A 15,358-nucleotide genomic window follows, 5' to 3' on the forward strand; every position below is an offset into this window, starting at 1 on the left:
GATTCTGCACTAGAGCTGTCCCCTTTAAATAACGCTGCCCTACTCCGAGAAGGGCCTGTTAGCCCTCCTTCGAACTGTCACTAATAGCGCTGGGCGCTAAGGCTCCGGGCGCCACCCAATATGCGCTCAGGCGCTCCTAAAAGGCGTTGCACACTGAAATGACGTCATCAGCTGCTTGCGCTCGCGGGCGCGCGCAAACACTTAGCGCAGGCACTAAATGTATAGTCAATATCTGAGTTGGCGCTATCCTCCTAGCGCTCGCCCCAACATAGGGCTTCGCCCCAATTCTAGGTCTCTTTAGGCGCTCAGCGCCGGCGCTACCAACCCAATTTCTAGGCCTATGTATTTAATCAACTTAGTGCTTATTTTTTGTTTTTTAACGAATTACTTGATCTAGTTTAAGTTATAGTTGGATTAAATTAAATGTTTACCTGTAACTTACCCCCGTTGCCCCTCCTTGTGTTGTGACGTCACTTTGCGATTTTTCTCCTGTGCCACTCACGGACTGCCCGTTTCTCCCGCTCCGCTTTCTGCCTCGCCCTTTTCTTGTCTTTATTTTTCAAATTTCTATATACCTTTCATTTGTACAGTATTTGTGCGGCATTGAGATGGGTTATTGCCCATGGCCTGGGGTGGGGAGTGTAGGGTTCTCGCTCATTTTTTTTTTTAAAGGCAGTGTTACCTTGGATAACTTTTCAGTGCCTAGTTTTGGGCAGGAAGCTTTTGCATATTTACATTTCTTGAGGTTTTTGTGGTTTTCATGGTGTGACGGCCAAGGAGCCTCGGCCGTTCTGGATAGCTATCGAAGAAGCGAACAGAGACCAAGACTGGTCTTTCAATCCCTGCAGTCCTAACCCAATGTCCCACTCGCTCAACAGCGATGGTCCCTGCGCGAATGAGCCAGCACATCTCGCTATGACCAGCATCCTCCTACAATGGAGAAACACCAGTTCATTCATTTGTGAGATTCCTGTCAGACCAGTAATTTTATGCAGATTTTGATTTAATTGCTTATGTGTATTTCAAAGTTGTGTTTTTTAAATTCAAACTCTCAACATTGGTTAGTGATAGAACAATGAGCAAATAAATTACTAAATAAACATTTCATGGGTTTATCTTATAATACTCTTAGAACATAAACTATAAGTAGCTAAACAATTTTTTAAAAGTCACGGTGTTAGGAGAAAAAAGGACTTCAAAATATTCAAGAATGAATATCTGTAAAGATACTTGTGTGACTACTTAAAAAAAAAAAATTAACTAAAAGTGTTAGTTTGACTCAGTTAGTAGTACTCTTGCCTCTGAGTCAAAAGGTTGTGGGTTTAAACTAGGATGTAGGAACAGTGCAATTCTGAGGGAGTGTTGCATTGTTAGAGGTAACACCATTTGAAGCCCTGTGCCTGTTCAGATAGACATGAAAGATTCATTAAAGAAAGAAAGACTTGCATTTCTATAGTGCCGTTCATGACCACCGGACATCTCCAAGTGCTTTACAGCCAATGAAGTATTTTTGAAGTGGAGTCACTGTTGTAATGTGGGAAACTCGGCAGCCAATTTGCACACAGCAAGCTCCCACAAACAGCAATGTGATAATGACCAGATAATCTGTTTTAGTGATGTTGGTTGAGGGATAAATATTGGCCAGGACACCGGGGATAACTCCCCTGCTCTTCATCAAAATAGTGCCATGGGATCTTTTATGTCCACCTGAGAAAGCGGACAGGGCCTCGGTTTAACGTCTCATCCGAAAGATGGCACCTCCGACAGTGCAGCACTCCCTCAGTACTGCACTGGAGTGTCAGCCTAGATTTTTGTGCTCAAGTCCCTGGAGTGGGACTTAAACCCACAACCTTCTAACTCAGGCGAGTGTGCTACTAACTGAGCCACAGCTGACATTCAGTGGCAACATTTAAAGAAGAGCAGGCAATTCTGCCAGTGCCTTGGCCAAAATTTAATCTCAACCAATTCTACAAAAAACAGATTAAATGGTCATGTGCTGTTTGTGGAACCTTGCTGTGTGTAAATCGGCTGCTGTGTTGCTTACGTAACAGTAACTACACTTCAAAAATAATTATTTGAATTAAATCGAAATACAACATGGAAATCGACTGTTTGGCCTAACCAGTCTGTGTTGGTGTTTATCCTCCGTGAGTTGCAGTCCTAATCCCAAGTGCCCACCCTGTTCTCGTACCCCTTTTTATATCTTTTTCCTTCAACCACCTATCTAACCTATTCTTGAATATTGGCATGGTCTCTGCTTCAGTCACTAACTCGAGTGCATTCCACATTCGTTAGCTGAGAATCGCTTTGGGATGTCCTTTAAAATGTTGCTTATTGGTCACTCGACTAAGTTAATAGTATCATCAATGCATAACTTCAGTAAATGGTATTTTGTTAAATTGTGACCTCTAATTACGGATTTTTAAAATGCATTTTCAGTGGATATTTTTACCATAAGATTTTCTCTTACTGGTGTTTAGGAGAAGAGGCACAATTATTGAGGATGTCACTAATGCAACTGTTTAGAGGCAAAGCACTTGATACCTATGCAGATTATATTAACAGGTAGGTGTCTGTGTGTATTAAATATGCAAGACTGATTATGAGTACTTAATTGAGCTGCAGTCCAAAACTGGTGGAGCTCTACTGCAGTTTTTCATGTGTCTGAAGTGTGGTGTTTTTTTAATGCATGAACGTACTTGAATAAACAAAATTTATCGCAGTTAAATATTGTAGGCCTTGAAAATCCACGGCAGTTAAGGCGAACTCCCACTGCGAATTCCAAACTCAGTCAGGATCTAGATACGCCAAGTCCCGGCCTTGTGTTACATTGGGAAGGCCTTGTGGGGGCATCGAATTAAGCGGATAGGGACTCCCAAAACTGGGAATCGCTGCTCAGTGGGACCCAGCTTAACAGTGGCACAGGTGCACCTGGCCTTGCCAGGCATACATCACTGAAACTGGCAGAAGTGACGTCGGCACTTGCTCCCCCCAAAGATCTGCCATGTTCTGAAAGGTGTCAACACACCCCCCACCCCCTTCTGGAGGCCGTCCACGTTTCCGAGGTCGTGTTGGGGGAGGGGGGGAGTTTGCCGCAGATGCATCTTCCTACTGCCAAAGGCCCATTCCTGGTGCCCCTCCCCCCACCCCTTTCTCACTGACCACCTTTAGTGCAAATCACCAATGACGTACAGCAGTAGGTGCAATCCTGAGGTAACTGCTGGGTTTTTGGAAAATTATTGCATCATGACTAAACTAAATACATTTCTTAATTACTTCCTCTCGAAATTTATGCAAACTCTGAATTGTGGGGTAAGTTTTCTGAGATTCCGCTCCGGGCACTGAGACTCATTGGACAGAAGCATCACTTTTAATGACTGGGAAATTGGGAGCATTGCTAATCACATGGTTAATCGGACACACTGGTACTCGCACCCAATGTTCCAACTCGCGATCATGTCCAGCGAGAGTCTGTGCTGAGAGTGAAGTCTCAGAAAAAGTAGTTGGTGAAATTCTATTAGCTTTGAATTTTCTTTTGAAAGACAATTTTTTTTTAAATGACTTATTTTATTATTCAGGGTGTGTACAAGGAATCTGAAGGACCTCTCGCTGAGGTAAGAACAGAAGTTGATATCTCTGTGTTAACTAAAATTTCTTTGGGGGTTAAAAGATGATGCAGACTTTCCTGACTTCTTCCTTGTCAGTCTTTCGTAATGTTCAGATCACTTTTGTCAGTTTATAATCAGAGGTTGGGAAAAATTTGTTCTGGCTGGTATTTAATGTTCCAAAACAGCCCGTAGATAATTTTGCTCTGATTTTCTTCATCCAAACCTTTTTTTCTTGGCTTTCCTTGAATGTGGCAAAGTCTCTACACAGTTGCATTGCATGGCTTATCGATAGCTATTCCCCAGCATATTAATAACCTGAGAAATACCTATTTAGATTAATTGCTTCCTGTCCATCAACCAACTTTCTATCCATCCTGCTACATTTCCTCTCATAACTATACACCAGAAATGTTTCTTAAAAGCCTCTTACTGAATGACTTATGAAAATTCCTAGACACTGCATTCTCTTAATCATTCCTCCATGGCCTTGCCCCTCCCTACCTCTGTAACTTCCTCCAGCCCTACAACTGACATTCCCTATAGCGGCTTTTTCACTGTAAAGTTAACTGTGAATGGGCCATACAGCCCCTTAAAGGGGCCACGCACCCAAAAAAAAATAAGATGGAACATTGCTTACAACCCTCCAAGAACTCTACTTTCCTCCAATTCTGGCTTCTCGTGCATCCCTCAACTTCCTTCACCTCAGCATTGACGGCCGTGCCTTCAGCTGTCTAGACCCGAAGCTCTGGAATTCCCTCCCTAAACCTCTCCCCCTCTCTCCTCCATCTTGGACCAAGCTTATGGTCACTTGTCCTGATGTCTCCTCCTTTGGCTCGGTGTCAAGTTTTGTCTGATTTATGCTCTTACTAGCTGAAGTGCCCGGCGGTGCCGAGGGCATGTTGTTGTTGGAAGAGGGAGAGAGAGAGCGACTGGGGAGGGGGAGGGAGGGTGGGGGGAAGGGAGGGAGGGGGGAAGGGGGAAGAAGGGGAAGGGAGGGCGGGGGGGGTGGAGGAGGGGGGAAGGGAGGGCGGGGGGGGTGGAGGAGGGGGGAAGGGAGGGCGGGGGGGGGAGGGCCCCCCCCCGAGGTGAAGACCGCCGATTGCGGCTGTGCGAGACGGCCGGCGGGCCCGGTTGCCAGGGTAACCCTTGACGCTCAGCAAGCCCCGCCCCCCGGCCGAGCCAGAGAGAGATGCCGCATCTCAGCTCCTGCTGCGCGCGCACCCTTTGGTAAGGTAACGGCGCTGGGCTGAGTCCCGCCCCTCCAGCCTTCGAGTGGGACCGGGAGGTGCCTAGCTCGGGCGTGGGTGTGGAGGAGAAGCCGAGGCTTCGAGGCCTACCTGGAAAAACTGGGAAAGGTAGGAAAATTAATGAGATTAGATAAGTTAATTAGTTTCTAAATCATTTTTTTTTTAAACAATATGTGTTTTAAAAGCAACATTTTTTTTAAAGACGCAGAAAGCGGGAAAAAGAAAGGAAAAGTTTGGAATCAAGATGGCGGCGACTCACCTCGGTTCAGAACGATAAGGCCCGCCCACACACGCACCGATTGGCCTGGCCGCACGCGGCAGCAAGCCGCCGTACGATTGGTCGACCTCGAGGTCACTCTGTCGCTAATGAGCGGATAATGAGATGCTAATGAGCGGACTGTTGAAGGTTTTTCGGATACCGCGGGCGCGATTTTAGCCCGGCCGAAACGTAAATATGCTTAAAACCGTCTCGGAAGCGTAAGCTTTCTTTGGAGGTAACGCGCGCATAGGTACGCCCTGTAACTTTCGAGCGCATAGCCCGCCAGACGCACACGCGATGACAGACAGAATGACAGAATGACCGATTTATATATATATAGATGAAGAACCTTAGGAAGTTTTACAACGTTAAAGGCGCCATGCGGGGAAGAATTGCTCCGACTGTTATATGTAGCAAAATCACAAACATTGGCATTTTGAATTCATTTATAATGTTGCATGGGGGTAAGTGTAATTCTGGTAGAACCACTGAGAGTGGTGGAAGCAGATTCAATAGTAACTTTCAAAAGGTAATAGGATATATATTCAAAAGTAATACATTTGCAGAGTTATGGGGCAAGAGTAGGGGCGTGGGACTATTTGGATAGCTCGCTCAGAGCACAGGCATGATGGGCTGAATGGCCTCCTGTGCTGTAAGGTTCTATGATATTGATTCATTTCACATGCGTGCATTACAGCTGAGATTAGCTAACTCAACACAGAGCAAGGATGGAAACTGGCACCTTCCTAGGCTGTGTGCTGAGGGCTACAGCTGCACTCTGTTATTGTGGTACAGTGGGTGGGTTTTATCCTGTTCCTCTGGTTTATTTGTACTGTCCCAGGGATCTGTCTATTCAAACTGAACTTGTCCTTGAGCCTACTTAATCTGTAGAACCATAGGGATTTACAGCACAGAAGGAGGCCAATTGTTCCATCATAACAACTCGTAGGCCATTGAGTCCGTCATTCAGTTATATCATGGCTGATCGGTACCTCAACTCAATTCTGTGTTTTTTTTTCAATACAAAACTAATAGCATTGTCCTACTCTCTTCCCCATAGTCTTGTGTCTCCCTCGCCTGGAAATATGTATCCAATTTTCCTTTTTAAAAAAAAAAAAAAAAAAATGCAATGGCCTCTGTCTCAAGCACTCCCAAAATATTAAATCGTCCAACAACCCACTACAAAAAAAATGCTCCTAACCCTTCTCACTCTTTTATTGCCAGCTTTAATTTGATGACCTCTCATCACTGACTTCCCCAACCAGAGCAAATACGTACTCTTTCCCTATTCGCTCTTTCCCTATTCACTCTATCAAAGTCGTCATAATTTTAAAAACTTCTACAAATCTCATCTTAACCTTCTCTGCCGCATCTCTAGTCTCATCTCATAACTATTACTTCCAATCCCTGGTGAATTTACACTGTACACTTTTTCTATAATTTAAATATACTTTCTATAATGGGGCACCCAAAATGACATCCAATGCTCTGACTGTTATAGAACCTATATTTTGTACTCCTTTACTCTTGTACTCTGTGGTAGATTTTTTTTCTGGACCTGTTTTCGTGCTGCAGAGGCAGTGCCCAAAGATGAAGGCCTGAGAATCGCACAAAATTGGTCCTCGAGCCTCATCTATGTATTTGGTGCGAGCTGCTGACCTCTGCCATGCTTCCAGAGGCACTTTGCCCAAGGAAAGACTCCAATTTTGGGCCTCCTGCCTCACTGACGGCGGCCCTCTTTAATTCCTGCTCCTCCTGGCTCCACATTGAAAGGAAACATTTTTCTTCACCTACCCTTTCGGTGGCTGTTGCCGACCAGGCTGCATCCATGTCCAGAAAAGCTGAGTGGAGCAGGCCTGAGGTCTGCTCTGCTCAAAGCAGCCCATTTTCTGGAAAGTGTCCTCTGCCCATTCTGCTAACCTGTCTGTCTTCCTGAAATCTTTTACAATCTTCCTTTATGTTTGCCAAACCTCATACAACTGTGTCCTTTGCAAATATTTATGTTCCTTATATCAAGTCCAAATCATCTATGTACACTGAGAACAAAAGTGGATTCAGCACTTACCCTTTGGGTATATCACTTCCAACCCTTCTCCAAGCTGAGCTACACCCACTTGCACTTACTCTTTGTTTCATATCCATCAACCAACTTTCTATCCAATTTTATTCTAATAAGCCTCTCGTGAGACTCCTTATCGAACACTTTCTGAAAATCAGTGTACACTACGTCGATTGCATTCCCTTATCTATCCAGTTCGTCATTTCTTCCAAAAAATTTATAAATTTTTTAAAAATACAATTTGCCGTTAACAACTCCATGCTGGTTGCTCTTGATTAACCCATGCATTTCCAAATGCTTGCTAAAAGAGAAAGAACTTGCATTTATATAGTGCCTTTCATGCTCACTTGATGTGGCTAAGCGCTTCAGTCAATGAAGTACTTTTGAAGTGTAGTCACAGTTGTAATGTAGGGAAATGCAACAGCCAATTTGTACACAGCAAGGTCCCACAATTAGTAATGAGATAAATGACCAGACAATCTGTTTTTAGTGATGTTGGTTGAGGAATAAATATTGGCCAGGACTCCAAATATTGGAGAACTCTCCTGTTCTTTCTTAAATAGTGTCATACGATCGTTTACATCCACCTGAGTGGGCAGATGGGGCCTTGGTTTAACGTTTCATCTGAAGAATGGCACCTCCAACAATGTAGTAAGAGCATGCTCCTATGTCGCAAGAATGTGAACCCTTCTCTCCTGCATCAGCCCTGCAGCCACGTGTTGACCTTCCTAACCTTCACCTGACCATTATGTGGGCTGGAAGGAATCCTGAGAATCCCACCCATGAGATCTTGTGTTTTTCAATCTGGTGCCTAACTCTTTAACTCCCTCTGCAAGACCTCAAAGGGACTCCCAGCAATGTTGTTGGTTTCAACATGGACCATGGCCTAGAAATTGGGTTGAGGCGCCAAGTTCGCCTGGGCGCTGATTTTTGCGCAGCGTTCGGAGCATTAACGAATGTCAGAAATTCAGCTTCAGCGCCCCTAGAGGGAGACGGGGCGAGGCTCGAGGCGCTCCGCGTCCCTCTTAGGGCGCTGAAACTGAATATCGCAGCGCAACGTGCCGCAGCGCCACATGCTGTGGCACAGCACGCTGCGGTACTGCAGGCCTTCCTCCCATTGTTAAGGGGGAGGGGCCTGCAACAGCGCGATCCCCGATCGCGAGTGCCAGCAAAAGAGCCCGGCACTGAGGAGAAGTGCCGGGCTCTCGGGAAACAGCTGGCAATGCCGCGGGGTGGGGGGGGGGCGTCAGGAGGCCGGGGATGGAGGTGCTGGCAGGCGGCCGCCCCGCACCTCCACCTTAACTTACGCCACTGCCAGCACAGCAAGGCCCTGTGAACCAGGCTCAGGTAGCGAACGGCGCTACAGCGGCGTTCGCTACCAAATATCGCGATCGGGGCACTTCTAGGGCGCTGCGCACACCGATGATGTCATCGGTGGCGGCGCAGCGCAACAGGCTAACGCCACCATTAGCGCCCCCGCTGAATATTGCGGGAGGCACGGCCAGTGGCGCTACAGCCACTGACTGCCCTCTTTAGGTGCTAATAGGTGGCGCTAAATACCCAATTTCCCCCCCCCATGACTTTTGACTGCTTTGCTTCCTGTTCCAGAAGTTTTTCTACCCATTCTGTGATGGTGTTCATCCTGTCACCAGGGAAGTAACGTACCATTCAGGGGTCAGGACTCCTGATTGAGTGGGGGGAAAAAACGGGCTATCCATACCCCTGACTATAGAATCTCCCACTACTACTGCTCTCCTATTCTTGTAATCTACTTGCTTTTCTCCCTACCCCCCCCTCAAATTGGTCGCTTTCTCTATGGTGCAATGACCATGATTGGCTGTTATGGTCCGCTTCATGCTTGTCCAACACTATGGCCTAGAAATTCAGTATAGCCACGTTTGGGGCACTACAGCATGGCGTTCACTAACTTTTGCGCCCGGCGCAACTTAGCGCCACCTTCGCCGATATTCAGTTGCATCGCCCCAAGAGGTGACCACCAGGCGGAGCAATAGAAGCAGGCAGGTAGTGCAGGAGACCCCTGTGACCATTCCCCTCTCAAACAAGTATACCGCTTTGGATACTGTTGAGGGGGATGACTCACCAGGGGAAGGCAGCAGCAGCCAACTTCCTGGCACTGGGGGTGCTCCTGCTGCCCAGGAAGGGGGGAAAAAGAGTGGGAGAGCAATAGTGGTAGGGGATTCTATAGTAAGGGGAACAGATAGGCGTTTCTGTGGCCGTAGACGTGAATCCAGGATGGTTTGTTGCCTCCCTGGTGCCAGGGTCAAGGATATCACTGAGCGGCTGCAGGGCATTCTGGAGGGGGAGGGTGAACAGCCAGAGGTCGTGGTCCACATTGGTACCAACGACATAGGTAAAAAGAGGGATGAGGTCCTGCAGCAAGAATTTAGGGAGCTAGGTGAAGGATTAAAGAGCAGGACCTCAAAGGTTGTAATCTCTGGATTACTCCCGGTGCCACGTGCTAGTGAGTATAGAAATAGGAAGATAGAACAGATGAATGCGTGGCTAAAGGGATGGTGCAGGAGGGAGGGCTTTAGTTTCCTGGATCACTGGGTCTGCTTCTGGGAAAGGTGGGACTTGTACAAGTCGGACGGTTTACACCTGAACCAGAGGGGAACCAATATCCTTGCGGGGAGGTTTGCTAGCACTGCTGGGGGGGGTTTAAACTAACTTGGCAGGGGGATGGGGTACAGAGTGGAGCTATAGTAGTGGGTGATTTACAGCCAAATACAGAGGAAAAAACAAGTCAGCTGGGAAGGCAGAGCAAATATGTGAAGGCAAAAGGGAATATGGCAGGGCTGGAAGGCATTTATTTTAATGCAAGGAGTCTTGCAAATAAGGTGGATGAACTGAAGTTGTTGTTGAACACATGGGAGTACGATATTGTTGCCATCACCGAGACATGGTTGAGGGAGGGTCAGGACTGGCAGCTCAATATTCCGGGGTATAGAATCTTCAGGCGAGACAGAGGGGGGTGTAAAAGGGGAGGGGGTGTTGCAATATTAATTAAGGAGTCAATTACTGCTGTAAGGAGGGATGATATATTAGCGGGTTCCTCAAATGAGGCCATATGGGTAGAACTTAAAAACAAAAAGGGGGCAAGCACTTTGCTGGGAGTGTACTATAGGCCCCCAAACAGTCAGGGGGAGATAGAGGAACAGATATGTAGGCAAATCTCAGAGAAGTGTGAAAATAATAGGGTAATAATAGTGGGGGATTTCAACTTCCCCAATATAAATTGGGATAGTCAGAGTGTGAAAGGCTTAGAGGGTGCAGAATTCTTAAAGTGCATCCAGGAGAGCTTTTTGAGCCAACATGTAGAAAGTCCTACAAGAGAGGGGGCGGTACTGGACCTAATTCTGGGGAATGTAGCCGGGCAAGTGGTGGAAGTATCAGTAGGAGAGCATTTTGGCGACAGTGACCATAATTCGGTGAAATTTAAGGTGGTCATGGAAAAAGACAAAGACGGCCCGGAAATAAGGGTTCTAAATTGGGGGAAGGCCGATTTTAATATGATAAGGCAGGATCTGGCCAAAGTGGACTGGGAGCAGCTACTTATAGGAAAATCCACATCAAAACAGTGGGAGACTTTCAGAAGGGAAATAGAGAGAGTACAGCGCCAACATGTTCCTGTAAAGGTCAAGGGTGGGACCAACAAGCAAAGGGAACCTTGGATGACAAGGGAGATACAAAAATGCATTAGAAATAAAAGGGGGGCTTTTGGCAGTTACAAAAGACTAAAGACGGAAGAAGCCCTAGAGGAGTATAAAAAGTGCAGGGGCATACTTAAAAAAGAAATTAGGAGGGCGAGGAGGGGCCATGAAATAACACTGGCGAGCAAAATAAAGGAAAATCCTAAGATGTTTTATAAGTATATTAAGGGCAAGAGGATAACCAGGGAAAGGGTAGGGCCCATTAGGGACCAAAGTGGCAATCTGTGTGTAGAGCCAGATGATGTAGGCGGGGTTTTAAATGAATTTTTTGCATCTGTGTTCACTATGGAGAAAGACGATGCAGACATCGAAATCGGGCAAGGGGACTGTGACATACTTGAACATATTAGCATCGAGAGGGAGGAGGTGCTAGCGGTTTTAGCAGGCCAAAAAGTGGATAAATCCCCAGGCCCGGACGAGATGTATCCCAGGCTGCTGTGGGAGGCAAAGGAGGAGATTGCAGGGGCTCTGACACAAATTTTCAGAACCTCTCTGGCCACAGGGGATGTACCAGAGGACTGGAGAACAGCTAATGTAGTACCATTATACAAGAAGGGTAGCAGGGATAAACCAGGGAATTACAGGCCAGTGAGCCTAACATCTGTGGTAGGGAAATTATTGGAAAAAATTCTGAGGGACAAAATTAGTCTCCACTTGGAGAGGCAAGGATTAATCGGGGATAGTCAGCATGGCTTTGTCAAGGGTAAATCATGTCTGACAAATCTGATTGAATTTTTCGAGGGGGTGACTAGGGAGGTGGATGAGGGAAATGCTGTGGATGTGGTTTACATGGACTTCAGTAAAGCTTTTGACAAAGTCCCGCATAGGAGACTGGTCAAGAAGGTAAGAGCCCATGGGATCCAGGGTGCCTTGGCGTGTTGGATCCTAAACTGGCTGAGTGGCAGGAGGCAGAGGGTGATGGTCGAAGGTTGCTTTTGTGACTGGAAGCCTGTGTCCAGTGGGGTACCTCAGGGATCGGTGCTGGGTCCCTTGTTGTTTGTGATCTACATAAATGATTTGGATGAGAATGTAAAAGGGATGATCAGTAAGTTTGCAGATGACACGAAAATTGGTGGGGTGGTAAATTGCAAGGAGGAAAGCCTCAGGCTACAGGACGATATAGACGGGTTGGTCAGTTGGGCGCAAAAGTGGCAAATGCAATTTAACCCTGAAAAGTGCGAGGTGATGCATTTTGGACGGACAAATAAGGCAAGGGAATACACAATGAGTGGTAGGACCCTAGGAAGTACAGAGGGTCAGAGGGACCTTGGTGTACATGTACATAGATCTCTGAAGGCAGCGGAACAGGTAGATAAGGTGGTTAAAAAGGCATATGGGATACTTGCCTTCATTAGCCGAGGCATAGAATATAAGAGCAGGGAGGTTATGATGGAGCTGTACAAAACGCTGCTGAGGCCACAGCTGGAGTACTGTGTGCAGTTCTGGTCGCCTCACTATAGGAAGGATGTGATTGCTTTGGAGAGGGTGCAGAGAAGATTCACCAGGATGTTACCTGGGATGGAGCGCCTCAGCTATGAAGAAAGACTAAACAGGCTGGGGTTGTTTTCCTTGGAGCAAAGAAGGCTGAGGGGGGACCTGATTGAGGTGTACAAAATGATGAGGGGCATAGATAGGGTAGACAAAGAGGAACTTTTCCCCTTAGTAGGGGGGTCAATAACAAGGGGGCATAGATTCAGGGTAAGGGGCAGGAGATTTAGAGGGGATTTGAGGAGGAACTTTTTCACCCAGAGGGTGGTTGGAATGTGGAACTCAATGCCTAAAAGGGTGGTAGAGGCAGGAACCCTCACAACATTCAAGAAGCATTTGGATGAGCACTTGAAATGCCATTGCATACAAGGCTATGGACCATAGTCTGCACCGCCGGCTTAGCGCCTAAAGATAGGGGTGCAACGCCAGTTTTAGCGCTCGAGCAAACTCCTTGGCCAAAGCTACTGAATATTGGCAAAGTGGCCTCCACTTTCCGGCGGGCGCAAACTTTAGCGCCCGCCCGACTTTACCGCCCCAAAAGTGGCTATACTGAATTTCTAGGCCTATATTTTAAAAGGTGCCTATTAGTGCCTTTGTTCCAAAAAGCAGCCTCCTCACAGGGCTGCAAACGGGCACAATTAGCGGAAACTTGCCATGGTAAATGGGGGTGTGGCCAGCTTTGTGGGTGGGGCCGGCGTCCAGCCCAATGTTTTTTCAACCGAAATTGGCCAAACTAGCGCAAAAGATCATGGAAACTCAATGAGCGCTGCATGTAACTTACGCTTGAAATTCCACAATCTTTTGCGCTGGTTTTGGCCAATTTTGGGCGTATTACGCTGGATAAACCAGCGCAACCTAGCGGAGACTCTACCCTCTCATCTTTAAGAGGGCACCTCCAATAATGCAGCACTCCCCTCAGTACTGCACTGAAGTATCACCTAGATTATCTTGGCAAGTTACAATAAGAGTGCTACCAACTGAGCCAAGCTGTTACTTGACAAGGCGTGCTCTTCAGATGTGTTGGATGCAAGAGCCTCAAAGTTGATAGTGTGTGGACACATCCATCTCCACAGTCCACTCCCCAGGTGAAGTAAGACTGGGTTTCATGGGCATCTCCTTTCCAATTTTGCAAAGCTGCAACTTGTACTTAAATAGCACCTTTAATAAAGGAAAACATTGCCAGGTGCTTCGAAGAGGATGGAATTGATGGAGAAAGTTAGAATAGGTAGCCAAAATCTTGGTCAAGGGGTTTTTAAAAAAGGCTTTCAAAGGTGGGGAGGAAAGTAGAAAGACGGAAGTGTTTGGGAAGGGAATTCCACAAGTAAGCCCAAGATGGCTGAAGACTGTTATACGCAGTGGAGAAGAGGGAACAGGATGCATAGGAGGCCAGCCAGAGGCTAGAGAAGGTTGTAGAGGTAGGCTTGGTTAAGGATATAGATTTGTAGACGGGGATGAAGATTTTAATTGTGTGATGGCAACAAGGACCTGGTATAGGCCATCGAAGACGGGGTGAGATGTGGGCAGCAGTGGGTGATTCGGAGCGAATTCATTGTGAATGTCTGGAGGTCGATTTAAGGAGGGGGTTTGAGTTGAGGGGTGGCAAAGGCATACAGAGAGGTTTCAATGGCTGTGGGAGTAAGGTAGGGTGGAAGTGGTCAGTTACAAAGTAAGCTGTCTTGGTGATAGTTAGAATATGAGGTTTGCAGCAGAAGTCTTGGACACAGGAACAGGTCATTCAGCCCCTCGAGCCTGTTCTGCCATTCAGTGACATCATGGCTGATCTGTATCTTAACTCCATCCACCTGCCTTGGCTCCATATCTTTTTTTTTCTACCCTTGTCTAGCAAAAATCTATCAATCTCCAATTTAAAATTATTAATTGAGCTAGCATCTACTGCTTTTTGTGGCAGAGAGTGCCGCACTTCTACCACCCTTTTGTGTAAAGAAGTGTTTCCTAAATTCTCTCCTGAATGGCGTGGTTCTGATTTTAAAGTTATGTCCCCTTGTCCTAGACTCCCCCTCCAGTGGAAAATGTTTCTGTCTATCTACCCTATCGATTCTTTTCAAAATCCTATAAACCTCAATCAAATCACCCCTTAACCTTCTATATTCTTAGGAATGCAAGCCTAGTTTATGTAATCTCTCCTCATAATCCAAGGCCAATATATCCTTTCTAAGATGCGGTGTCCAGAACTGTACACAATGCTCCAGATGTGGTCTAACCAGGGCTTTGTATGGCTGTAGCAAAACTTCCTCCCCTTTATATTCTAGCCCTCTAGTTATAAAGGCTAACATTCCAGTAGCCTTTTTGTACCTGACTACTACATTTTAGTGATCTGTGTACATGGACCACTAAATCTCTTTGGACCTCCACTGTTCCTAACTTTTCACCATTTAAATAATACCTGGATCCAATGTTCCCTCTAAGATTCACGGGCATGCAGCCGCACATCGATCGGGAGGTCCCGTGCAGACCAGCTGTTGCTTACAGGGGTGAAAATTGATAGAAACATAGAACAGAGAAACATAGAAAAATAGGAGCAGGAGTAGGCCCATCGGCCCTTCGAGCCTGCTCCGCCATTCAATATGATCATGGCTGATCCTCCATCTCAATACCATATTCCCGCTCTCTCCCCATACCCTTTGATGCCTTTTGTGTCTAGAAATCTTATCTATCTATCTCCTTAAATATATTCAGTGACTTGGCCTCCACAGCCTTCTGTGGTAGAGAATTCCACAGGTTCACCACCCTCTGCTGGAAAAGATACCGCGCATGCGTGGCCATGCAGCAAATTTAAAGGGACTGCACACGAAAAAAAATAAAAGGGAATATTGCTTGGATCTATTCTTTTTTGATCTAAAATGGATGACCTCACACTTGCTTGCATTGAAACCCATCTGCCACAGTTTCGCCCACTTATTAAATCTATCAATGTCTGTTAATTTTATGCTCCCATCGACACTACT

General features: G+C 46.4%; 1 protein-coding gene across 5 annotated transcripts in view; it reads left to right on the forward strand.

Moving 5' to 3' along the window:
- Window positions 1–15,358, forward strand: part of LOC147124167 (uncharacterized) — a 192,554-nt gene that overhangs the window by 98,875 nt on the left and 78,321 nt on the right. For all 5 annotated transcript variants that reach the window (XM_085983167.1, XM_085983141.1, XM_085983158.1 and 2 more), the window contains 2 exons: window positions 2,481–2,565; window positions 3,579–3,614. In XM_085983167.1, coding sequence (XP_085839293.1) covers window positions 2,481–2,565; window positions 3,579–3,614 — 121 coding nt within the window. The remainder of the gene's footprint in view (window positions 1–2,480; window positions 2,566–3,578; window positions 3,615–15,358) is intronic.

The sequence above is a fragment of the Somniosus microcephalus genome, chromosome 1, assembly GCF_052327205.1.
Source record: "Somniosus microcephalus isolate GS21.2 chromosome 1, FLI_Smic_1.0, whole genome shotgun sequence".
Lineage (NCBI taxonomy): Eukaryota > Metazoa > Chordata > Chondrichthyes > Squaliformes > Somniosidae > Somniosus > Somniosus microcephalus.